Source organism: Panthera pardus, unplaced genomic scaffold (genome assembly GCF_024362965.1).
Source record: "Panthera pardus isolate Hobbes unplaced genomic scaffold, ASM2436296v1 HiC_scaffold_3, whole genome shotgun sequence".
NCBI lineage: Eukaryota > Metazoa > Chordata > Mammalia > Carnivora > Felidae > Panthera > Panthera pardus.
Window position 1 is genome coordinate 3,777,901 of NW_026526876.1, and position 25,952 is coordinate 3,803,852.

Here is a 25,952-nt window from a genome sequence, read left to right on the forward strand (position 1 = left end):
GGGACAAAAGTGGGGAAGGAATGAGTTTTGTTTTGCAGAACCGGCAGTTTCTGCCAAGGAGCTGCTCAGCCAGCTGTTTCTCGCCTGATAGTCCCTTGCTAGGTATTTTACCTGATAGCCCTTATGTGAGCCAGTCTGAGCCGGTTTGGAGCTAAGGATCTGCACAAAAGTCCCCCCTCTGTCCCCCCCAAGTTGTCCTGAAGTTACCTTTAGCTTTTTCTACTACCCAGATCTCCTGCGGGTGGAATTTTCTGCCATTTTTTGAACATGATGTATGCACTGGCACGTGGACAGGCTAGGCATGAGCAGTTGAACCGAAACGCCTAAGTAATGGAATATGTATAAATCCTTAATGCATATGCAAGCTCCTTGTCCCCGCCCCTAACACACTGAATAAAAGCTTCCCTTCCTAACCCCAGGGAGACACAGTCCCCTGAGAGCTATCTCCCTGTCTCCTTACTTGTAACAACTCATCAGAAGTTCTCGGCTTTCAAACACTTCTTGGGTTGTGTTCAATTTCATGCAACCCAAGCGGGGACCCCCTTGAGTTCAGTCATAGTGCTGCGTCCCAGACAAGTGTGTGTGCATGTGATTGAGGTTAACTGAAACTTTTCCGCTAAGGAGTGCTTCTCTGCCCAGGTTTCTGGTTAGCATTCTGAAGCAGTCAAACAAGTTTCTTTTAAACATTTGCGTTTTCAGTTCGATGCTGAGTTTAGGAAATGAAGGCAGGGATGCCTGGGTGGCTCAGTCGGTTGAGCATCTGACTCGATTTTGGCTCAGGTCATGATCCCAGGGTCATGGATTCGAGCCTCATGTCAGGCTCTGTGGTGAGTGTGGGGCACGCTTGAGATTCTCTCTCTCTTTCTCTCTGCCCCTCTCCCCACCCCCTCTCTAAAATTAAAAGAAAAGAAAAGAAAATGAATATAAACATATTCAGGATCATTGGGATAGCCAGCTTATAACCAAACAGCTGTAAACGTAAGTTTACATCCAATTTTACATCCACGAATATTTGTAAGTCGTTACTAATAATATCCATTGGAGCTCAACACCAGGCTCCACAGTATATATTTTCTCCTTTAAGAAGGACCCACATGTTACTTAAATTTGACCAACACGGATTCTTGTGGTTCTAGAAATGAGATGACCAGCTCTTTCAGAATATACAGCAACTGCCTCCACCTAAGCAGTGCCCGGTTTAGGAGATTTACGGTAAAGCCATGTTTCCTAGGAGGTCAGTACAAAAAGCCAGGCTTCTACCGGCAGTTTCCGGGAGACATAAGCTTTCCATCCGACGCAGCGTTTTACCTTTTTCTCCGGGAAATGTTTATACTAGAAAAGGCTCAACTGGGATATTCATCAGCTGCTTCCTGCTCCCGTGGTGTTTGGTGGGGCTGATAACGGACAAGGATAAAATGCGCTGGGCATCTCGGGATCATGGAAACCCTGGAACTGAGGCTCAGGAATGCCCCCCATTTTCGCTGTGAGAAGGGAAACAGCTCTGTCCCCGTGTGCCAGAAGTGTGAAACATGTGTCCTCACCTGGAAGATCTTCTCTACCAAACAGTGGTTCCGGAGGATCGGTGAGCTACCCCAAAGGAGGTTTCTGGTCAGCATCCTGGGGCAGTTGGATAGCTTGTATTTGTTACACTATTTCCAGAACATCCTTCAGGCCACGCAGGGGAAGGATTTCACCTACAGCCGGTCCCGGATCAACCTCAGCAAGAAGGAGGGGAAAATCGGCAGGTCTTCCTTGAACCAGATGTTGGATAAAACCGTCGAACAGAAGATGAGGGAGATTTTGTACTGGTTCGGGAACAGCACCCACTGGACGAAGGCAAATTACACGCTCTTGCTGTTCCAGATGTGTGACCCCAAGTTACTGCTCACTGCTGCCAATGTCATCAGAGTCCTGATCCTGAGAGAGCAGAGCAATGTCGCAGGTAAACAGGGCCACAGGTGGAGAGCAGAGGGCCCCCAAAGGTGAGGAAGCCAGACGTCAGGAGCCTGTAAAGGAACCAGACGTGTGGACAGGCCTAGGTAGACAAGCTTAAGGTTTTCCAGAACGCAGGACAGAGCTCCTTGTCCTGACATGCGGTCCTGTTTGCCAAAGGAGAAATTGCAGGATGTGACTTCCTTCTAGAAAAGCATGAAATGCAAATGCTTTTTATGGAAGTACAGAACTTTTTTTTTAATGTTTTATTTATTTTTGAGAGAGAGAGAGAGAGAACGTGCACAGGAGGGACAGAGAGAGGGAGACACAGGATCTGAAGCAGACTCCGGGCTCCGAGCTGGAGCCCGACGCGGGGCTCGAACTCACGGACCGTGAGATCATGACCTGAGCTGAAGTCAGACGCCCAACCGACTGACCACCCAGGCGCCCCAGGAAGTACAGAACTTTTGACTGTCCGGCATTTGGAAGGGATTTAGGCCCAGTTATGGCTGGCCCGTGCCTCTAATACTCACTGCTGGTGTGGCTCCGGCATTAGTGGGTTTGGGATTAGATGGGGTTTGGGAGGGATGTAAGGGGGAAGCTTCTGAATTGTTCTGCCCTTCAGTCTGCAGTGCACAGAAACCAGGCCAAGAGGTCAAAATGTAGGGCTCGTTCCCATTCATTCCGCCATATTGCTTGCGCCTGCATAAAATCCAACCTGAAGTGGTGTCTATTCAAGCCTGCAGGTAGCAAGAGGGTCAAATAAGGGTAGGGCAGGCGTTCTCAAACCTTACCTTGCATCTGAATCCCTGGGAAGAATTCCAAAAGAGTTTCAAAGCTAGACGACCCAGGGGACAGTTAGATTCCCATACATGGCACTGGGTTTCTTCAGCGTGTTAGGGAAGTAACACTCAGGGAATCTGAGTGACACAGCCTAGGCGACAAGTAAAGGGACTTGAAAACCAGGCCTCCCTGACTGAACATGTCCCATCTCGAGGTGCTCCTGCCAGGAGCCCGCAGACTCCAGAAGGCCCGGCTTGTACACACACACACACACACACACACGCACGCACACGCACACACCCGTACACACATGTATGCACACGCATGCACACGCGGGGCTCGAACCCGCGAAACCGTGAGATCACGACCTCAGCCGAAACCCAGATTCAGACGCTTAACCGACTGAGCCACCTAGGTGACCCAGAAATTAAATTTTCTTAAAAAAAATTTTTTTTAATGTTTATTTATTTTTGAGAAAGAGACAGAGAGAGAGAGTGGGCAGGGGCAGAGAGAGAGGGAGACACAGAATCCAAAGCAGGCTCCAGGCTCTGAGCTGTCAGCACAGAGCCCGACGCGGGGCTCGAACTCATGAACTGCAAGATCATGACGCGAGCCAGAGTTGGACGCTCAACCAGTTGAGCCACCCAGGCGCTCCCAGAAGTTAAATTTTCTAATTTGGCTCAAGGGCAGTTCTTGCTGAAGAAAATTAAGTAAGTGGTGCAGGAAAAAGTTGTCTGACTTCAAGCTTCTGCCCGCAGCTCTCTTACTCTCTCTCCTTTATGTGGGGCTCTGTGCGTTGTGGGTTGGCAAAATCCAACAAGGAGCTTCCTGCAATATTTGCATAGCAACTCGGGGGCTCCCCCGGATAAAACTGGACATAACTGGCTTGGTCCATTTTGTGTGGATTGAAAAGAGGGCAGTAGAAAGAAAACTGTTTTCCTCCACCTCCTTTCCTCCACACACCCCATTAAGGGGCACCCTTGTCTTGGCCTTTTGGTTTTCAGGGCTCAGTCAGTCCGCCAGTGATGTGTTTGTCTTCCCCGGGAAAGACCACCACCAGTCTGAGACCTCGCAGGTCTGCCGGGCAGCCGGAACCAAGAACACATCCTTCCCTTTGTCCAGATCTCCAGGGAAAGAAGGGTTGCTTGAAAATATGGGGGGCGGACCATCTGACACTGGTAAGTCAGCCCGTAGCAGGAAAGCCAATAGGTATGAGACTGGGAAGTCCCCCGTTTATTTATTTTTGAGAAAGAGAGGGAGAGAGAGAGAGGGCAGGGGCAGAGAGAGAGGGAGACACAGAATCGGAAGCAGGCTCCAGGCTCTGAGCCGTCAGCCCGGAGCCCGACGTGGGGCTCGAACCCACAAACCGCGAGATCATGACCCGAGTCGAAGTCCGACTGAGCCACCCAGACGCCCCTCTTGGGGTAACTTAAAGGAAGTGCCAGACACAATGCCATTTCACCTGAATCGGGCAGGGTTTGATACACTATAGGCATCTTCTTGAACTGGGAAGGCCTGCAAAGCCCTTGTGTATTTGGTTTGGGAGGTCTTGTTTCCGTTTTGGCAGAAGAAATGACAAAAATCCAGTAGTCTAAGGGTAGACCATGATGAGCTCTATCTCTGGGGAGAGGGTTTGGGGAGGGCTTCTCTTGGCCTGAATTAGAGACAACCCCACCCTGCACCGTTCTCTGGCTTTCCTCCAAAGGACAATGGAAGAGTTCTCTCCAGTGTATTTCTGAGATGAACCGGCTGTTTTCCAGAAAAGCAGGCAGGTCCAAGGCAGAGAGCGCCCCCTCCGATCTGTTGGTTGACTTGGATGTGGTCCGAGACCTGTCTTCTGGGGCCAGAAAATATCAAGACTTCATCCGTCACCTGCCCATCCACCTCTCCAAGTATATTCTAAGTATGCTGGGGCTAATTGAGGGATTTCTCAAGACACTCTTCATCATGGCTCTGATGGGAGGTTCCCAGGTCCGTCATCTTTTTTTTTTTTTTTTTCCCCCAGGTATGCTGGATAAAAACAGCCTGAACAGGTGTGCCTTTGTGAGCCAGCACTGGGCTGCGCTGGCCCAACAGGTCAAGAAGGATCTTTCCATGCATACTTTCATTCAGAACCAGATCGCCTTCTTGCAGGTACTTCCTGGCCGCGAGGGGTTGATCCGGAAACCAGCCTCATTTCCACGTTGAGGTTGGCCTGACAGTGCACCTTTCCGATCTCTTCGGTGGACCCTTAGCTGGCCTCCCGCTCCCCGTTAGCTGCTTTGTAGGCTTTAGCCGTAACTTCCTGTTTGTCCAGACCCGTTGATCGCCACCCGCATTGTCTGTGCATCTAGCAGGGACGACATGTGTAGAAACCTCTCAGGAAGAGAGAGGCAGAGTCTTTCTGAAACGTCACAGAGCAGGGCATTTTGTTCCCCCCCCCCAGAGATCTATCTGGTGGCATGTGCAATAAGAAAGCCACGAGTATGTTTCTGGAACAGTCTCAAATGATGCACAGATGTTTCAGAGACCAATAAGTATGTGTTTAGGTTAAAATGCAAGTCTTCCGGGTAGTATCCGTCTTCGGAATTTTTTATCTCTGTTTCCTGCCCGAAGCCTTACCCCAAATCGTGGACTCTTGGTAGCTTGAGTTTTTCCCAGCAGGGATCCATAGCAGAAGACGAGAAGAGTCAGGCATTGGGAGGCAGGCCATACCTCTGGGAAGCTGAGACCCGCTCGCCATTTCTTGCCGGTCTGGCTCTGGGTGTTTGGTATTCAGGATCCACTTTAAGCCTATCCGCTCATGCTACCGGCCTCACCGGCCAGGCCTCCGCCAGAGTTTACCCATCTTTCAGATCTTGCCAAGCACCCCTCTTGGAGAGGAGGGACCAACAATAGTAGCCATTTCCCGTTATTTTTTTCCCCTCAGGGGTCCTACACAGGGGGAATCGAACCTAATTACGCCAACAAGCTTCTTATCCCGGTTCCTAAGATGACAGATGATGGGAAACGCATGCGTGCGAAAAATCAGAAATGGAAACTGAGAATGAAGGTGGGTTGCGGTGGCATCTGGGGTCCAGACTCGGCCCTCCTGTCTGGAGGGCATTTTTTTTTTTTTTTTTTTTTGAAATCTTTGAGTTGGCCCATTCACTCATTTCATACTTTTTTTTTTTTTTTTACATTTATTTATGTTTTGAGAGACATAGAGAGACAGAGCACAAGTTGGGGAGGGGCAGAGAGAGAAGGAGACACACAATCCGAAGCAGGCTCCGGGCTCCAAGCTGTCAGCACAGAGCCCGACATGGGGCTCAAACTCACGAACCGTGAGATCATGACCTGAGCCAAGTTGGACGCTTAACCGACTGAGCCACCCAGGCGCCCCTGTTTTAGGAATGTTATAATTTAAGAAAAGAGAGAGAAACAGGTAAAGCACTGTGGTCAACAGAAGAAAGCATGTGAAGTAGCAAGACAAGGCAGCGAAGCGTCTCCTAGGGAAAGGTAGAGGGGAGTGCCTCCGAGGGATGGTGATTGCCATGGGTACTGAGCTTGAACGGGGTGCCAAGAATGGTGTGCCCAGGGCTTTGTACACGTCGTTCACTTGATCTTCACGGTAGATCGAGTGGATATCATTGCTCCCAACTTATGGATGTGGAAACGAAGGCTATGATGCTAGAAAAGTCACCTAAGTTCTCATAGCTGGTCGGTGGTAGAGCTGGGATTTGAACTGGGTCTTTTTCCTCCAATGACTCCACCGTGCAGCTTCTAGGCTCTGAAAACTTAGTTGATGAACGAGAGCCAAGGAATTCCAGCCCAGGTCATGAGACGTCAAGGACGTCTTGATTAGTTCAAGGCAGGATATCAGAGCTGCTTGGACACTGGAAGGGAGGCAGGTTGACAGATTCTGGGGAGAGACTTCTAGGTGGACGTCGTTATTTGGTTAAAGGTCAAGAGGGAGATTGAGCTGGGAAAAGCGGGCATCCCAAGGAAGAGTCTACAGGTATGGGGAAGAAGGCTAAGTAGGAAGAGAGATGTTCCCAGGGGGGACTCCCAGATGCGAACATGATGTTGTGGTCTTTTTTGCTTTCATGATAAACTCACCCTGTTTTTTGGGTTTCCTGCTGGCATGGTTGTCATTTCCTTCTAGAAATGGCTGGAAAGAGGAGTGAGAGTCCAGTTGAGTCATCTGTGCCAGAACTTAGCATGTCTGGCATGCCACAGTGGTCCAGAAAGTGCATGTTGGAGGGAGGGAGGCACAGAGAAGAAGGAAGGAAGGAAGGAAGGGAGGAAGGAAGGAAGGAAGGAAAGAAGGAAGGAAGGAAGGAGGGAGGGAGGGAAGGAAGGAACTATTAGAAAGGGAAGGGAAATACCCTTGTTGAGACCTGATACAATTGATTTCCTCTCTCTGAGGCTCAGATATATCTCATCTGTAAAATGACGAGAATGCTTTGTGGGGCAAATGATGTACTTTACGAGGCAGCTGTAAGGAGAAATGAAGGTTGCATATACGTGCAGACTTTGGGGCACAAATGCACGGAGAGTGTAGCTGTGATTTTGCCTACGCCTTGAGTTCCCATGAGGACGCTTTGTAGAGTCAGGTATACGTAATATAAACATGAAGCCCGGACCTCTGCAAAACAGTCGAAGGGCACCTGTGACTCGATTTTGTGAACGTACCCTCCGTGAGCTCATTTTTGGAAAAGTTGAGCTGTCGGCGATATCGAGAGTTCACGGAAGGAACCAGAACACACAGAAGATACGAAGTGATGCAGGATGAGTCAGGACCCTTGACGCACCATTTTCTAACTCGTGGATGACTGTAGTGCCTGCTCATTGGCCTCTCCCTACCAGCACGTAGTGGCAGCCACAGCCCCAAGAGGCAGAGTCCTTGGGCCCTTATGTCCTGGCCAGGGAAGACCTCAGGGGGTGCATATTTGGGGCCCTGGGTAAAGTTGCCACTGTGCTTTGACTCCAAGTGTTCCCTTGTTAGAATGACTACAACCTGTGGACCGCATACCAGAACCAGGAAACTCAGCAGGTCCAGATGGAGGAGAGAAATGTCTTCTGTGGGACTTATAATATCCGCATTCTCTCTGACACGTAGGTACTGGGGTCAGAATCCGGGTCTTCAGGGACCCTTGAATTCGCCGCCTTAGGATTCCCATGACCCGGTTCACTTGGAAAAGGCAATCCTTCCTGACCTCAAGCTCCAGCTCCCAACTAAAATGAGATCCCCTTCGGAAACCAGGTGCTGGAGTTTTGGACCATTCTCGGCAGTGGGTGGAGGGCACTTTCCCATTATAATTTTGGGTACACCAGTCAGCCGTCGTTTGCACAAGTCATGTGCGTGAAATTACCGTGGTTTTTTTTTTTTTTTTTTTTTTATATTTTTGTTGTTTTATTCTAGTTTTAGAAGGAAGGTGTGCTTATTGGGAAAAAGAAACCCACCAAATGCCAGCAAATGTATCGAGAAAAGCCAACATCTCCTACAATCTTGTCATCTAGAGATAACCACCATTAATATTCATGTCTAGTCTAGAATTTTGTTCTTGCGTGTACTATACCTACGAGTTTTAAATAAAAATGGGGTTTTTAATGATCGGCTCTCTGCCATACTTTAGGCCTAGGACTTTGCTCTTTTTTCGTAAGGTTTCATAAAGGCCATCTCTCTCTATTTTCTTTCTGGCTGTGAATCTGACTAAGAAATTACATCCTGACCAGTCAGTAGGGCGAAGACCAAGAAGATAGGGGAAAGGCAAAGTTGAGTTTTTAGGGATCGCGTGGTGATAAGTGTGCCCCTTAGAAGAGATGATGGCTGATTGAGCTCTAGGTATAACAAGTAGAATGAGGACAAAAATATCACGCGTTCTCATCTTCAGGCATGACCACCTCCCTTTTGCTGAAATAATCCCACTTCACTCCGTGGGCCTGGAGTAATTATAGTGAGTGTCCCCTTTCACGATAAAATGTCTCAATTCAGACAATACATGGTTGGGTCACCTTGCTCATGTTTTATCCATTGGCTGGTAATCTTACGATTGGAAAATTAATTTTTTTTTATATTAAAATTTTTTTTTTTAATTTTGCCTGAAAGGACTTTTTGGTATGGTATAAGGTAGGGGTCCCTTGTGCTACACCCCTTGTTGGAAGGCCCTGAACTTTCCATTATACCGTTGTTGTAGGTGACAGCCGTCGTACTAAGTGAGTTGCTGGAGGGGACACTAACTTTTCTTGCATGGATCATCCTTTCCACCCCCACCCCACCCCTCCGGCAACTCAGGTGGGACCGAAACAGAATCATTCACTATTCCGGGGGACATTTGGTAGCCGTGTCATCCAATCGGAGGATCCAGCTTCTAGATGTCCTACAAGTAAAGGAGGTACCCATCGTGTTCCAAGGCCACGCCGGGAGTGTCCGCGCCCTCTTCTTGTGTGAGAAGAAGAACTTTCTACTGAGCGGAAGTTATGACCTGAGTATTAGGTGAGTGGTCCAAGGGCGTTGTGGTGCCCACCCCACCCAACGCCTGAAGTCAGCTTGTGGAGGAAGCAGGCGTGCCTTTTCCTTTTTGTGTTTAGCGAAAAGGTACCCTAAATGATACCGACTTCTCGAATAACCCGAAACATTTTTTCTTTTTTTTGGCAAGGTAAAAACCAATTAATTTGTATATCGTTTAAACTTTAACAAGATGAGATAGATTTATAACAATGATCAGATCTATTTTCTTTTTGAAAAAATGTTCATTTATTTATTTTGAGAGGGAGAGGAGGGGGGAGAGAGAGAGAATTCGAAGCAGGCTCTGCAGTTTCAGTGTGGAGCCTGATGCGGGGCTAGATTCCCCCAAACCATGAGATCACGACCTGAGCCGAAATCAAGAGTCGGATGCCTGACTGACTGAGCCACCCAGGTGCCCAGAAATCCTTAACTTTAAGGTAGTCGACTTTGCAGATTTGACTCGTTTAATAAGAAATCCCTCCCTGTGATCTTTGTGTCTTCAATCCACTTGAACCTCATTTTTGTTATCATATGAGGTAGAAATCCAATTCCATTTTTTCCCCCTTTCCTCTTTGCATTTATATCTAATTACTTAAGTACCATTTATGGGAAAAAACTCCTCTTTCTCCCATTGGTCTGTCCTGCTGCTTTGCCATAAGATAAGTGTCCATAGATTTCAATTTCTTGGCTCTTTATTCTGCTTCTTTTGCCTGTGTGGCTATTGTTGGTCAAAACCACACTATCTTAGTTACTTTGGTCTTTAAAGTCTTTTTTTTTTTTTAATTTTTAACGTTTTATTTATTTGTGAGAGACAGAGAGAGACAGAATGAGTGTGGGGGAGGAGCAGAGAGAGAGGGAGACACAGAATCCGAAGCAGGCTCCAGGCTCTGAGCTGTCAGCACAGAGCCTGATGTGGGGCTTGAACCCACGAACCGAAAGATCATGACCTGAGCCGAAGTCGGATGCTTAACCGACTGAGCCACCCAGGCACCCTAAGGTCTTTAAAGTCTTTATACCTGGTACAGCAGGCAGCCCCCCCACCCCGCCCCATATTGTTCTTCATGTGTTCTGTCTTTTCTTGGATTTTGCACTTTGTTGGGGGGAGAGGGGGAGCAGGTTTCTTTTCATTCTTTTTTGGGCCTCAAGTGCAAAGGATTGAGTTGACTATAATTCTCTGTTCACATCATATTATTATTATTATTTTATATGTTTATTTATTTTTGAGAGAGAGAGAGCATGAACCGGGGAGGGACACAGAGAGGGGGTCAGAGGATCTGAAGTGGGCTCTACCCTGATAGGGTGACAGCAGCGAGCCTGATGTGGGGCTCGAACTCATGAACCGTGAGATTGTGACTTGAGCCAAAGTCGGACGCTCAACCGACTGAGCCACCCGGGTGCCCCTGTTCATGTCGTATTGTTATTATTGGTCTGTACAAGGCTCCATTCCTGTTTTATTCATCTATTTATTAATTCTATTTTCTCTATTCTTCACTCCCGTTTCCTTCCCCATGGGCTACCTTCTCATCTTTGTCAGTGTGGATCTTTTTATTTATGTGAGTCCTTTGAAAATGTGTATTGGGGCGCCTGGGTGGCTCAGTCGGTTAAGAGTCCAACTTCGGCTCCGGTCATGATCTCGCGGTTCGTGGGTTCGAGCCCCTCGTCGGGCTCTGTGCTGACAGCTCAGAGCCTGGAGGCTGCTTCTGATTCTGTGTCTCCTTTTCTCTCTGCCCCTTCCCCGCTCATGCTCTGTCTCTCTCTGTCTCTCAAAATGAATAAACATTAAAAAAAAAAAGAAAGAATGTATATGGATATATTTTGTACACATGTTTATAATTTTCATCCACGGTTTCTTTGATTTATCTATCTATCTATCTATCTGTCATCCATGGTATTATTTTAAGCTTATCTTGGCTTTTCACTTTTGTACCCCATCCTATGTTCCAAAGATTTATCCATTACTGTCTAGTTAGTTTTGTAGTACTCCAATATACATTTCACCTACTTGCTTCCCCAGTGATGGAAACTAGCTGGCCTCCAAATAAAGCTGCGTGGAACATCTTTGTCCCCTCGTGGACATTGTGAGATTTCTTAGGTATATATATGGCCAGCAATGGACTTGCTGAGATATAGGGTAGGTGCTACCTAATTTGACCAAGTACTAGACTGAATTCAGAGTGGCTTTATGGGTCTACATTCTCCCTAGGAGGGATCCTGTAACTGTATTTCCCTACCAACATTGGGCATCAGCCAGCTTTCAAATTTTTGCCAGATGGGTATGTGTAAAATCATTTCCATTTGCATGACTTTGGCTACTAATAAGTTTGCCTCTTTTATAAATTGCCTGATTATATCTTTTGTCCATTTTTCTATTGGGGCTCCTCTAATTTGCTTCTTGATTTGCAGTTCTGTGTGTTTTCTTCTAACTTTTAAAAAAATATTTATTTATTTTTGAGAGAGAGAGAGAGATAGAGAGAGAGAGACAGAGCATGAGCGGGGGAGGGCAGAGAGAGAGGGAGACACAGAATCCGAAGCAGGCTCCAGGCTCCGAGCTGTCAGCACAGAGCCTGATGCGGGGCTCGAACTCACAAACCGTGAGATCATGACCTGAGCCGAAGTCGGACGCTCAACCGACTGAGCCACCCAGGCGCCCCTGTGTTTTCTTCTATATATTAGTCCCTTGTCAGTTTAAAAATTGCAAATGCCATCTTCCATTTCTTCATCAACCCATTAACTTTGCTTATAGTGTTCTTTGTTGAATGAAAATTCTAATATTGCTGTAAGACGACGTATCAGTTTATCCATTGTTTTGACTTGTGTCGGTGAGTCTGTCTAGTCCTAGGTCACAAAGACGTTTTAAAATATTTTGTCCTATTAACTTTATTTTTTAAATTTATTTTCCAAAGTTTGTTTATTTATTTTAAGTAATCTCTACACTCAAGGTAGGGCTTGACCTCATGACCCTGAGATCAAGAGTCGTATGTTCTTTCGACTGAGCCAGCGAGGCGCCCCTTGTCCCATTAACTTTATAGTTTGACTTTTTGCATTCAGTTCTTTGAACTATTTGCAGCCCAACTTTGTATGTGATGTTGGGTAGGGTTTCATTATATTTATTTATTTTGAAAGAAAGTGAGCAGTTTCCCCCACAGTGGTTATTTAGTCAGGAACCTGCCATTTTCTCCACTGACCTGTGTGGGGCAATCTTCATCATATGGTGATTTCCCCACATATAGATGAGAATGTCTCTGTGAGCTCTCTCTTGTAGACTCTTGGTTTGTTTTTCTGTTCTTGCATCAAAAACATCTTCCAAAAAAGACAATTCCTATAGAGTAGTTTTAGGTTCATAGCAAAGTTTGAGAGCAAAGTACTGAGATTTCCCATTACCTTGTGCTCCCCACATGCACAGCCTCCCCGGCCAGAGCGGGACATTTGTTACAACTGGCGAACCTCCATTGACACATCATAAGTCACCCCAAATCGGTAGTTTACTTTAAGGTTCACTCTTGGTGGTGTACACTTTATGAATTTGGGCAAATGCGTGAAGACATGTATCCATCATCATGGTATCATATAGAATTATTTCCATTGCCCTGAAAATTCTTGGGGCTCTGCCTAGTCATTCTTCTCCTTTCCCCCCACACCTGTGACAGATGGGTAAGGCCACAGGACCTTTGGGAGTATTATATATTTTTTGTTGTTGTTGTTTTTATTTATTTTTGAGACAGGGAGAGACAGAGCATGAATAGGGGAGGGTCAGAGAGAGGGAGACACAGAATCTGAAACAGGCTCCAGGTTCTGAGCTGTCAGCTACAGAGCCCGACGCGGGGCTCGAACTCATGGACCGCGAGATCATGACCTGAGCCGAAGTCGGCCGCTTAACCGACTGAGCCACCCAGGCGCCCCCCCCCTTTGGGAGTATTAGAAGAAAAAGCTTAGCACATTCGAAGGAAAACAAAAGAAACACTTATTAATCGTTTATTATGTACCAAGTCTCATAAGAACTCTATGAGGCAACTACCATTATTAGCCTCAATTTGCAGATGAGGAAGCTGAGATACAGGGTGGTTCATTAGCTCCTCTAAGATCATACAGCTAGTAAGTAGGTGATGGACTGGATTGGACTTCAGGCAGCCTCACTCCAGAATCTACTACCTTAACATTACATTTTTGCCCTGTCATAAAAGCAATCTGGGTGAAATGCGAGTCTGTATCAGCGACAGTTGAGAGACCTCAGGCAAATGCTTATTAAAGAACAGCGTGACTCATACCTCTGTTCCCGTAGATCTCTAAGATATGCTTTAGAAGTACCCATAAGATGTTTTGCATCCAAATGGCTGAAGTAGATTGTTCTGTTGTTCCTGTTTGAAGACCACCTCTGCTGTTGAATGGGTGCCATGGGTTTTAAGCCTGGTGGCCATTCCAGAAACCTCTTCCAACGTAATACCAACCAACATTTATTACGCATTTCCTACCCGTTGATCGCTGTTCCAATGTTACACGAATCAATGCAGGATTTCTCAACTTGCGGCTGGAAAGTACCTTCTGTGGAGGCTGTCCCATGCACTGGAGGACATTTAGCCGTACCCTTGGACCGTAGCACCGGATACATTAGCAGCTCTCTCCCTACTTGTGACAGCCAAAAATGTCTCCAGACATTGTCAAATATCCTCTAGGGGTGGAAATCACGCCTGGGTGACCATCATCCAATTTGTATATTTAATTCTTTACCAAAAACCCTAAGAGGGAACTATCGTTATTCTCATTGCCATTTCACCAATGAGGAAATGACACTTACACGGAAATTAGGTAACTTTCCCAAAGTTACACCTAATGGGTGCTGCCCGCCGAAAATCAAATCCAGGCCTCTGACTCTGAGCTTAACCCCGAAACTTTGCCGCCTTCCAGCAAACTGTTGATCTAAGGGAACTTGTGTGCCACATGACCCCTTGGGCCCTCAGAAAAATCTCAAAATCATTTCTTGTTTTTTTTTTTTTGTTTTTGGCCTGATTCCTGCAGATACTGGGATCTGAAAAGCGGGGCTTGTATACGAATCTTCAATGGCCACCAGGGGACAGTCACTTGCATGGATTTATATATGAACAAACTTGTCTCCGGAGCAAGAGATTGCCAGGTGAAAGGTGAGAAAGAAATGCCTTAAACTTTCTAAGAAGCTTCCCCAAGTCCATGGGTTGTCAAAATACTTGTTTAGCTCATTTCTGTAGGAAGAGATGCTTTTACTCATCCATCCATCCATCCGTTGATCCATTTACTTCACAACTATTAGCAGAATACCTACAATATGCTAGACGCTGTGCTAAGTGCTAAAAAAAAATGAATATGACCCTGTTCAATATGGCTTTTTATTTCCTCAAGAGCCTCATAATCTCATAATGGAGACAGATACGTAAATATACAATGGGGGATATCATAAAGATGTGAATGGTAACTGCCACCATTTATTGAGAACCAAGTTCGTGGCTGACGTCGGTGCTTTACCTGTATTATCGTATTCAACCCTCACAAGAAGCCTGTGGCATGGATGCAGATGAGGAATCCAAAACTCGGAGGAAAAAAACCAGCTTGCCCCAGATCAGAGCCGCTGAGCGGTGGGGCGGGGATTTGAACCCAGGGCTGTCTGACTCTAGATCACGCGCTCCTAACCAACACGCGGAGTTCTTTTTTTTTTTAATTTTTTTTTTCAACGTTTTTTATTTATTTTTGGGACAGAGAGAGACAGAGCATGAACGGGGGAGGGGCAGAGAGAGAGGGAGACACAGAATCGGAAGCAGGCTCCAGGCTCCGAGCCGTCAGCCCAGAGCCTGACGCGGGGCTCGAACGCACGGACCGCGAGATCGTGACCTGGCTGAAGTCGGACGCTCAACACGCGGAGTTCTAAGGGACCACAGAAATAAGAGGGAGGGAAAGCACCACAGACAGGGTGCTGTTCGAGTGTGGTCTTGATGACGCGTCGTTCTACAAGCGGTGGAAGAATGAATGCCATTCTAAGCAGAAGGGACAGCATAGGCAAATTTGCAGAAGGTTGAAGAAAATGGTGTATTGGGGGAATTTCCCCTTGCTGGGTACGGCTGCAGTAGAGCGTGTGGTGTCGGACAGAAGGCTGGTTACTTTGTTTGGGGCCAGATTATCAAGGGTCTTCTGCATCCGGGTAGGAAGTTGACCTTCATCCTATAGAATGCAGGAGGCTATAAATGCACTCTGAGCTGTGGACTGACATGATCAGATGTGTTTCTGAGAAAGATGACTCTGGTCATAGTATGGGAGAAGGTTGGAGGGAAGGGACTGTGTGGAGATGGGGACAAGTGAAGACAGTACCCAGTCTGGAGAACTGCAGTATCTTCAGAATAGCCAAGAACAGGGGGCGCCTGGGTGGCTCGGTCGGTTGAGCATCCGACTTCTGCTTAGGTCACGATCTCACCGTCCATGAGTTCGAGCCCCGCGTCGGGCTCTGTGCTGACTGCTCAGAGCCCAGAGCCTGTTTCAGATTCTGTGTCTCCCTCTCTGTGACCCTCCCCCGTTCACGCTCTGTCTCTCTCTGTCTCAAAAATAAATAAATGTTAAAAAAAAAAAATTAAAAAAAGAATAGCCAAGAACAGGCAAGTGTGAAGAAAGTCAGGTGGCTATGAGTTTACATGAGGTGACAGGAGGGCAGATAATGAGGCCGGACTTTTAAACTCAGGTCACTGGGTATTTGGAAGTGCCATTAACGGCAATAAGGACCACAGGGGAAGAATAGGGTAGGGTGAGGAACGAAGGGGGAGATGCTGGCTTCAGTTTTGGACCTCTTGAGTGTGGTAGGCAGAATAATGGCCAACCGAACACGTTCACCTCCTAATCCCCGGAAACTGTGACCGTGTCACCTTGCACGGCAAAAGGGACTTTGCAGATGTGATTAAGCTGAGGACCCGAAAAGGGAGAGACGGCCCTGGGTTATCAGATGGGTAATCACATGGGTCCTTAAAAACAGAAACTGTCTTGTCCGTGATCAAAAGGAGATGTGACAATGAGGAGTGCTCAGAAACATGTGACGTTGCTGGCTCTGAAGATGGAGAAAGGGGGTCATGAGCCAAGGGACATGGGTGGCCCTGGGAAGGTGGAACAGGCAAGGATACGGATCCCTCCAGCCCCAGAATCTCCATAAGGGAACACAGCTCTGCGGACACCTTGATTTTAGCCTTGTGAGGTCACATCAGGCTTCCGTCAGATAGTACATTTGCGTTGCGTTCAGCCACTAACCTTGTGGGAATTTGTTACAGCAGCAACAGAAAGCTAATACACTGGGTACGGGAGTCCCAAGGACACCCAGGTGAGGACTGCAGGAGGCAGATGCAGGTGTGAGTTGCCCCGTGAGTTGACTGCACCATAGGTCTGGGGCTCCAAGCTGCATTGGTTTGGTGGCTATCAATTGGAATGAACGGTGGAGGCGCCCGGCGTGGAGATTTCCCCTGCAAAGCACGAGGCAAGAACGAAAAGCGAAGGGAGGCGAGGGACCCAGGAAGTCACAGCGTGTTAGGTGGGGGCAAAAGGGGCAGGAAAGCGAAAGCAGAGTGATGTTCCGTATGCCGGCACTCAGACCGGCTTAAGAAACTTTACTCCCCACCTCCTTGCCCTCCTTGACCTGACCGGAAGTTCTCGTTGCCACGACTGCGTTGAGGAGTAGAGCGGACGGCATGAAAGGAGGAGAGTTTGGAGGTGGAAGGGCAGACAAGGCCTCCAAACTTGAGAGAGTCTCGTGGGGCCCCCGGCAGGGCTGCAACTAGGACAAGGGGAGCTAGGCTCTCACCTCGGGTGTAAAACTTAAGGGGGCACCCCAAACTCCTGGTAATCAAAGATCCCACATTTTCACACAATATCTAAAAGGCCAAAATTAATTCACAAAATACATGATGGAAAAAAAATATCCCAAGATCTCTCTCTTCCCCCTAATCCTAGTCCCAGCCTCCTGGCCTACCTGTTCCCCCTGGGTTTCCCCCAATGAATCTTTTCTCAACAATTCCCAATGAATCTTTTAATTCATCCTTCAACTTTCTCCCCCCCCCCCCCACTTTTTTTTTAAGATTTAATTTTAATTTTTTTTTAATTTTTTTTAACGTTTTTATTTATTTTTGAGACAGAGAGAGACAGAGCATGAACGGGGGAGGGGCAGAGAGAGAGGGAGACACAGAATCGGAAGCAGGCTCCGGGCTCCGAGCCATCTGCCCAGAGCCCGACACGGGGCTCGAACTCATGGACCGGGAGATCGTGACCTGAGCCGAAGTCGGACGCTTAACCGACTGAGCCACCCAGGTGCCCCAAGATTTTATTTTATTTTATTTTTTTAATTTTTTTTTCAACGTTTTTTATTTATTTTTGGGACAGAGAGAGACAGAGCATGAATGGGGGAGGGGCAGAGAGAGAGGGAGACACAGAATAGGAAACAGGCTCCAGGCTCCGAGCCATCAGCCCAGAGCCCGACGTGGGGCTCGAACTCACGGACCGCGAGATCGTGACCTGGCTGAAGTCAGACACTTAACCGACTGAGCCACCCAGGCGCCCCAAGATTTTATTTTTAAGCAATCTCTACCCTCGACGTGGGGCTCGAACTCACAACCCCGAGGTCAAGAGTCACACCCTGTATTGACTGAGCCAGCCGGGAGCCCATCAACTTTGTGCTTTCTAATTGGATAAGAGGCCAACGTATATGGAAAAAACGAGTGAAGAAAAGCGTACTTACAGAAGTTAGGGTTGATCTAGCGTATGGTTACGAGCATGGGTTCTGGGGCCAGACTCTAAGGGTCCGAATCCCAGCTCTATCTGCTTGCCATCTGCGTGATCTTAAGCAGGTTACTGAACCCCTCTATGCCTCAGTTTCCTCATCTGTGTAGCGGGGAATAAAGACAGTAGCTGTCTCGCGAAGACGAGTTAATATACACCAAGCACTTCCAATGGGGCCTGGCTCGTTGTTAGTGCTCAATGGAGGTATCGGCTGCAGTCATTACTTAGTCTTAGGTTGCGGTCATTACTTGGTCTTAGTTTGTACACTCTGTTGCCTGAGAGGTACTTTGGGGCTGATGGGGCCAACTTTAACGGTCTCATTCCCGAATCTGTGGTGCCTGCTTTCAGTTTCTTCCTTTAAGGTCTATTCTCCCACCTGCTCATCTATTTTCACACCTTCCCAACACTCGCAGGATGGTGGGTGGTAGAAACATGGAGTCTGCCCCCAGCTGTGGCCGTCTCTCAAGTAGTAAAATCCAGAAGTCAGATTCAGAAATCGGTTTTTTAAAAGGAATAAACAAACATTAAAATGCTTTCAATGTTGATTTATTTTTGAGGGGTGGGGGAGGGGCAGAGAGAGAGAGAGAGAGAGAGAGAGAGAGACAGAATCTGAAGCAGGCTCCAGGCTCTGAGATGTCAGCGCAGAGCCCGATGCGGGGCTTGAACTCACGAGCTGTGAGATCGTGACCTCAGCCGAAGTCAGGTGCCTAATCGACGGAGCCCCCCAGGCACCCCCAGAAATATGGTTAAATGTAAATAAGGATAGACAACTTGCTTTTCCTTTGGACATAGAAGGGATGAGTCAGGAGAATAGTATCTGGAAGGAATAATGCCATGAAACACGTGCCGTGATTTTCCTGACATCCACTCAATAGCAAGTATTTTTCAGGCTCAAGAAGGAGGCTTATTAGTGAAATAAGTCATACAGAGAAAGACAGATACCATATGTTTTCACGCTTATGTGGATCCTGAGAAACTTAACCGAAGCCCATGGGGGAGGGGAAGGGGAACAAAAAGTTAACAGAGGGGGAAGGAGGCAAACCATGAGAGACTCTTAAAAACTGAGAATAAACGGAGGGTTGATCGGGGGTGGGGGGGGGGGGCGATGGGCACTGAGGAGGGCACCTGTCGGGATGGGCACGGGGGGTGGTATGGAAACCAATGTGACAATAAATTTCATATTAAAACCAACAAATAAATAAATAAAAAAAAGAAGGAGGCTTATTAGAGATGAGCTGTCTAGCGCTTGGACCTCAAGGCTGAGTTGTAGGGTTAGAGCCAAGGTCTCTGCGTTGCTGGCTCTCTCAGGGACCCACGGTCAGGGAGTTCTGTGCTGCAGGCTCATGGAGCTGTTGGTGAGCCTGTAGGGGTGCTGGGCCAGGCGGAGGCCTTCTAGGGTCTCCCTTGATGGGCGTGGCTTCTGTGCCGGGCTGTAGAACTCCACCATAACCTGCCTTCGTGCCCCTCCCCACCCCTTTCAGAGTGGGATGTCGAGACAGGGAAGTGCCTGAAGACGCTTAAACACAAAGACCCCATCTGGGCCGCCAGGATCAATGACAGCTACATCGTGAGCAGCTGTGAGCGGGGGATAATCAAAGTGTGGCACACTGTCACGGCCCAGCTGGTAAAGGTGAGAGAGCAGTGGGCTGGCGGGGGCGGGGAGGGGGGAGGGGGGGACTGATGGTCATGGACGGGAGGAGACTCACGGTCTCCCCCATAGAGCTCTTCAGACCATCCTAAAGGTACCGTGTTAGAGTCACCCAAAGGGTGGTCCTGAAGAATTTTAGGGGAAACTCCCCTCCCACTACCCCCCCCCCACCCCAAAAGAGGGCCATTCTGAGACTGTGGAGGGTCAGGGATCATGTGACTTACGTTGTCATGCAAGTGGTGGTAGCAGGCTACGTTCTGACTCCGTATGATATACGGGCTCAGGGTCTTTTAACAGTGGCTTTTCCTTTTCCAGAACATTCTACCCTGACTCTTGCATGGGGTAAGGAAATGAACAGAGTCACAGTAGTTTTTCTCCTTACTCTCTGGTGAAAAGAGAACAGTGGCTGCTCTTGAAAGCGACTGAATGCTCACACACACCCAAAGTGTTGCTAGAGTTGAAACCTCCTGGCTCTAGCGGGCGGTGGTGAGATACATTTGTGCCGGGAACACAGGAGCACAGCGAGAAGCTGCTGGGCCGGCTGGTGCATTTTCTTCCCACCAGTATTGTTGTCACCATGGTCTAACCAGCAGTTGCAGGCACGGGGAGGCCCCAAGTGTCCTGCGGTCCTGGCAGGGACCTGGGGTTGGAACACACCTGACCCTTCACCTTGTGGCAGAAGACGATGGTGAATTCTGGCCCTCTCTCGGACTCCAGGAGGATGAGGCCTGCCCCAGCCACAGAGCCCTCAGGAGCAAGGCTCTCCTTAATCATTCCTTCACTGGGGAGAGAGCTCTGGAGAGAGGGAGGCATGGACACCACTGGCTTTTTCAGAACAAAAGCAAAGAATGGCGGAGTGTGTTGGGATTCATCCAGAGAAGCCTCCAGCTTTGGGCCTTGGAGGACTCACAGTCTGAGTTGCAGATGGGCTGAAAACAGAGGCATCTTCTCTTGCAGACTCTCATTGGCCACGAGGGAGCCGTGAAGTGTCTGTGCTTTGACCCGTGGCATCTCGTCTCAGGAGGTGCAGATGGCCTGGTCATGGCCTGGAGCATGGTGGCAAAGTACGAGCGGTGCCTCATGGCCTTCAAGCATCCGAAGTAGGTGCCAGGAAAGCCCTGGTTGATGGATGTGGGACTCTCTCCTTTTCCCTCACAGCCTAGATTTTGTAACAACGGTACTAGATGTGGGTTAGGCTCATGACACATGTGACACATTTATATCCGTTATCAGATGACATTAGGCGCGTTCCGGGTGGTATGGCCACACGCTTACATCTGTTTATGAATATTGGCAGAGCCATCCCAAATAATGCCAATGCCAGTAAACTGAAAATTCTTGGAGTTGGTCTTTACCCCAGGCCTCTACTTAAAATCATCCAAGTGCCAAAGATTTAAAAATAACCAAGGGGTTAAAGAAGGAGCTTTCTTACAAGTCTGCCGGCTACATTCTATTCCAGGATGGCAAACGTCTCATTTTACCATTCCAATCCCAGTTTAGTGGTGGTGGCTGCTTGGAGCCAGTGGAGAAGTAGTCTGAGGTCACATTTGAGCTTGTTTGCAGAGGATCTTGTGGTCAGTTAATGGGTCTGCCACGGCCACGGGTTTTTGTAGGCTGTGTGACGTCACTCTTGTACCGCGTGAACAACGCTTCTTCCCCTGTGTGCGTTATCGAAAACTCTAGGGAAACAAGATGCTACCCTAGTTGACTAAAAGAGTGAATGGATCTTCTAGGGGACCTATCACCGAGAGTTATTTAGTAAAATATGGCCCTAGATTTCCTCGTGTCTTCGTAGGAACCTCTTGAGCCGGCACGCTGGCCTTGTGGGAGGTGGGAGGGGATTTGAGTTACATGTGTGTGTTTACTCTTTGTGGTGTGTGACCGCGTTATTGGTGAGTGGGTGCTGCGAAGGGCTTCTGTTCAGTGATTTATCTGGGGTTATCAGTAAGTCTCTTAGCATGTTGTCTGGATTATCAAAACTTACGAAAGGAAAGAGTCAGGCTTTAGGATGTCGCCTGAAAGTTGTAATTATATGTTTTTATTTTATTTATTTATTAAATGTTTATTTATTTAGTTTGAGAGAGAGCGCGCGAGCACAAGAAGGGGAGGGGCAGGGAGAGAGAGGGAGACACAGAATCCGAAGCAGGCTCCAGGCTCTGAGCTGTCAGCACAGAGCCTGATGTGGGGCTCGAACCCACGGACCGTGAGATCATGACCTGAGCCCAAGTCAGAAGCTTAACCGACTAAGCCACCCAAATGCCTCTTATTTTCACTTTTAGATGGGGCGACCAGTTGATCGACTGATCTATCCATCACAGGAGCCACATTGACCTCTTTGCTGTCCTTTGAACGTGCTAAGCGTGCTGTAGCTTTCAAGGTCTTTGTTGTTTCTGTTTTGCTAGTGGTTGGGGCCTTGAAGTGTCTTAATCTGACCAGGGCTAAGGCCGAATGGTATGGGGCGAATGTCATTCTGTTAACACATTATGTCAATAATCATACTCCAAAACCTGAGCTGACACTCACCTTTTCATCAGATATTTGTTGAGGACCTTCTACGAGCTGGGCCTTGTGTTAGGTGCTGGGCATGCAGAGATGAGTAAGAGACAGGTTGTGAGAATTTAACAGTGTACCTGAAGTTTGTGTATGTGTGTGCGAGGGGAGGGGAGACGATGGAGATAGAGGGTGGTTTTGTGGAGAAGGTAGCACATGAGCAAGGCCACAGACGGACCTGGATGGGTACAGATGGCAGGGATCCAAGGACTTGTTTGACACATAAGATCTAACAAATTGGTGGCATCAGATTCAACTTAAAGAAAATTTTTAAGTTTATTTATTTTGAGCGAGAGCGCACGAGCTTGAGCAGGGGTGGGGTAAAGAGAGGGGGAGAGGAATAATCCCAAGCAGGCTTCGAGTTGTTGGCACGGAGCCGGGTGCGGGGCTTGGACCCGCGAACCACGAGATCAGGACCTGAACCAAAGTCGGATGCTTAACCGATTGAGCCACCCAGGCGCTCCCGAATTCAACTTTTTAGCATCATTAACAGGAATGGGGTAATTACATTTTGTAGCTGAATACTCCACACGTCTGGAGGCCCGCTTGGCTGCAGCCGCTGTGGGAAGGTTTTGTGGGAAGCATCTACGTCACCTGGCCCTCTCTCTTCTGCTGGTCACCACCAAAGGGAGCTCACACATTTCGTCCCTGGGTAAAACTTTCCTTCGGGACGTTTCACTGGAAGAATGAAAGCCGCTCATTTAAGATCCCAAAGGAACTGCTTAAACACTGGGTTTTTGCTTCCTATAAAGATGATCATTTCCCCATGTGTGGATTTCTTTCTTCACTGATGCTAGGGACGCCTGGCTGGCTCCATTGGTGGAGCGTGACTCCCGATCTCGGGGTTGTCGGTTCGAGCCCCGTGTTGGGTGTAGAGATCACTGAAAAATATCTAGTGATACTATCTGAAAAGGCATCAAAACAGTAAGTTCTCAGCATGACTTTTTCAGAAGTCATTAGCTAGGAACCAAATTGTAAGAGAAAGGCGTGATCACCTCTGGATCAGACCCCCCCCCCCTGCCAAAAAACCCCAAACAAATAAAAAACAAAACAAAACAAAAATGCAAAAGCACAAAACCCGTGACAGAAGCCTCTGTGTTTCGCCACCTTGTGGCACTGTGACCGGACTGCAGGAAAAATAACCATGGGATGGGAGGAGAGAGGACAGCCACGTCTTGAAGGTGAATGGCGGTCGTGACCGCTGCCTCCCCACCATACACAAAATACCCCACGCTACCAACACACCCAAGCCTTCCAGCAACACACGGGTACAGCCTGCCGCTCTGTTCTCTTCCAGGGAGGTGCTTCATGTGGCTCTTCTCTTCCTCCGGGTCATCAGCGCCTGTGCCGACGGCAAGATCCGTATTTACAATTTCCTAAACGGGAACTGTCTGAAGGTGATGAAAGTCAATGGCAGAGGTGACCCCGTGCTGTCCTTCTTTATTCAGGGCAACAGGTGGGTGGTAGGTGTGGAGGTCAGAGCCGTGAGCAATTCTGTTTGGATGATTTTCTGCTCCCCTGGGACACCAGCCTTGGCTTTGCTGGCAGGAGGAGAGAGTGGGCAGGGCTCTCCTCCAATTTTGGCGGTAGAAGGGTAATATTTTGGCTATACAGGGGTAATATTTTGGGTAATATTTTGGCGGTAGAAAGGTAATGGTCTTGCGGGGGACTAATTGGACTTTGCACAAAGCTTAGCAGTCGGGGTTCACATTGCTTTTAATTTGTTCCGGATGTCTGGGCAAGTCAGGCCGTGAGTACAGTAAGGCACTGCCGTGAATGTGTAGACAGACCCTGCTTGGCTCCCTGGCCCTGCCTTCTCTGACCATCTGTCTCTGATGCCCACTTCTTTTTTTTTTTTTTTTTAATGTTTATTTTTGAGAGAGAGAGAGAGAGACAGAGTGTAAGCAGGGAAGGCGCAGAGAGAGAGGGAGACACAGAATCCGAAGCAGGCTCCAGGCTCCGAGCTGTCAGCACAGAGCCTGACTAGGGGCTCGAACTCACGAGCTGTGAGATCACGACCTGAACCGAAGTCGGGAGCTTAACCGGCTGAGCCACCCAGGTGCCCCTTCTGATGCCCACTTCTAACGCAAGGAGACTTCTGGGAGGGTGGGGGATGGCTATAGCGGCCGGTCCAGTGTCCATTGGGGAAGAACCGAGCCGGTGGGTTTACAGAAACCAGAACAATGACTAATTATATATAGTATTACACTTGCTATATGCTAGGTTCGGGGTGATATTATGTGAAAATACCCAAATAGAATTGTCTTTTACACAGATCACTTGAGACATCAGTTAATCTCCCTGAACCATATTGCCTTCCTTTTTTTTTTTTTTTTTTTGGTAAAGAACAAAAACCTGATGTTTTATTTATTTATTATTATTTTTAATTTTTTTTTTACATCTATTTATTTACTTGGAGAGCGAGAGAGTGGGGAAGGGGCAGAGACAGAATCCTGAGTAGGCTCCGTGCTGTCAGCCCGACACGGGGCTTGATCCCATGAACCACGGGATCGTGACCAGAGCTGAAGTCGGACGCTTAACCGACTGAGCTACCCGGGTGCCCCACAGCTGTTCTGTTTAAATTTAGGGCATGCTCAGAGACTTTGGGGGTGATGGAGGGACAGGGGGAACAAAGTCCTCTGTTACAGTTTTCCTCATCCCCATCACAGCAATAGAAACATGGTATTTGGATACTGTGCTTGAGAAAAAGAGTGAACTTCAAGACGGTGGGGTGCAGAGTAGCTAAGTTTTCTGCGTTGGGCACCCTAGGAACTTGGTACTCACTCCGTGAATGGAAATTCACTTAAAAATATTTTAACTTGAGGGCCGCCTGTGTGGCTCAGTCGGTTAAACGCCAGAATTCGTCTCAGGTCATGATCTAGCGATTTGTGAGTTCGAGTCCCACATCGGGCTCTCTGCTGGCAGCACAGAGCCTGCCTTGGGTCCTCTGTCCCTCCCTCTCTCTCTGCCCCTCTCCCACTGGTTCCCTCTCTCTCTCTCTCTCCCTCTTTCAAAATAAATAAACTTAAAAAGATATTTTAACTTGGAAAGTAAAGTAATCAGAACACATGGCCGCGCTGACACTTAATTTTAAAGGAAACGACCCTCACCGCCCCGCCGGCTACCTTTCATCACTCCAGATCCTTCAGTAGCCGACACCATCCTGCTTGTACAGTCTCTCCCCCCGGGCGCTGTTCCCTTGGCCTCGGCATTGGACACGACTGTGATTGACATGCCTTATTTAGAGGCCCCGGGCAGTGGCGGCCTTCATGCTCCTTTTGTGGGCGATCTTGTTGCTTTTGTTCCAGGATGGTGATCAACACAGAGAGCAATATTCTCATGTTCCAGTTTGAGAATGTTAAGTGGCAGTACTCCCTGGACAAGGCCAAACAAAAGAAGAAGGAGAAAGAAGAGGACAGGGAAGAAAACGGCCTTGTGGAAGTTCTCTCCAGGTCTAGCACTCAGGTTTCCAGCCTGAAGGACTCGTTATCCAGTCAACAAACCGTGACCCAGGAGTCCCTGTTAAGTAAACCAGGCAGGTCCCGAGTTTTCCGGAGGACAACCAGGTTACTTACAGGTAAGAGAACTGAATCCCAGGCCACCTCAGTGTACCCGATGGAGTGGATGAGAGGGTGGCAGGATGAGTTTCTTTGTAGGGAAAGAACGAGCATACAAGTTGGGGAGGGGCAGGGAGGGAGGGAGACACAGAATCCGAAGCAGGCTCCAGGCTCCGAGCTGTCAGCACAGAGCCCGACGCGGGGCTCGAACCCACGAACCGCGAGATCGTGACCTGAGCCCAAG

General features: G+C 48.2%; 1 protein-coding gene across 4 annotated transcripts in view; it reads left to right on the top strand.

Annotated features, from left to right (window-relative positions):
- Positions 1-958: 958 nt before the first annotated feature.
- Positions 959-25,952, top strand: part of FBXW10B (F-box and WD repeat domain containing 10B) — a 33,520-nt gene continuing 8,526 nt past the window's right edge. Inside the window, exons 1-12 of one of the 4 annotated variants that reach the window (XM_053893104.1) lie at positions 961-1,942; positions 3,720-3,893; positions 4,421-4,618; positions 4,721-4,848; positions 5,624-5,746; positions 7,682-7,791; positions 8,972-9,172; positions 14,198-14,319; positions 19,435-19,583; positions 20,559-20,701; positions 23,449-23,607; positions 25,460-25,728. In XM_053893104.1, the coding sequence (XP_053749079.1) occupies positions 1,438-1,942; positions 3,720-3,893; positions 4,421-4,618; positions 4,721-4,848; positions 5,624-5,746; positions 7,682-7,791; positions 8,972-9,172; positions 14,198-14,319; positions 19,435-19,583; positions 20,559-20,701; positions 23,449-23,607; positions 25,460-25,728 (2,281 nt within the window). In that variant the 5' untranslated portion in view covers positions 961-1,437. Of the gene's footprint in view, positions 1,943-3,719; positions 3,894-4,420; positions 4,849-5,623; positions 5,747-7,681; positions 7,792-8,971; positions 9,173-14,197; positions 14,320-19,434; positions 19,584-20,558; positions 20,702-23,448; positions 23,608-25,459; positions 25,729-25,952 lie in introns of all 4 variants that reach the window. The other 3 variants (XM_053893103.1, XM_053893106.1, XM_053893105.1) reach the window with 3 other exon arrangements.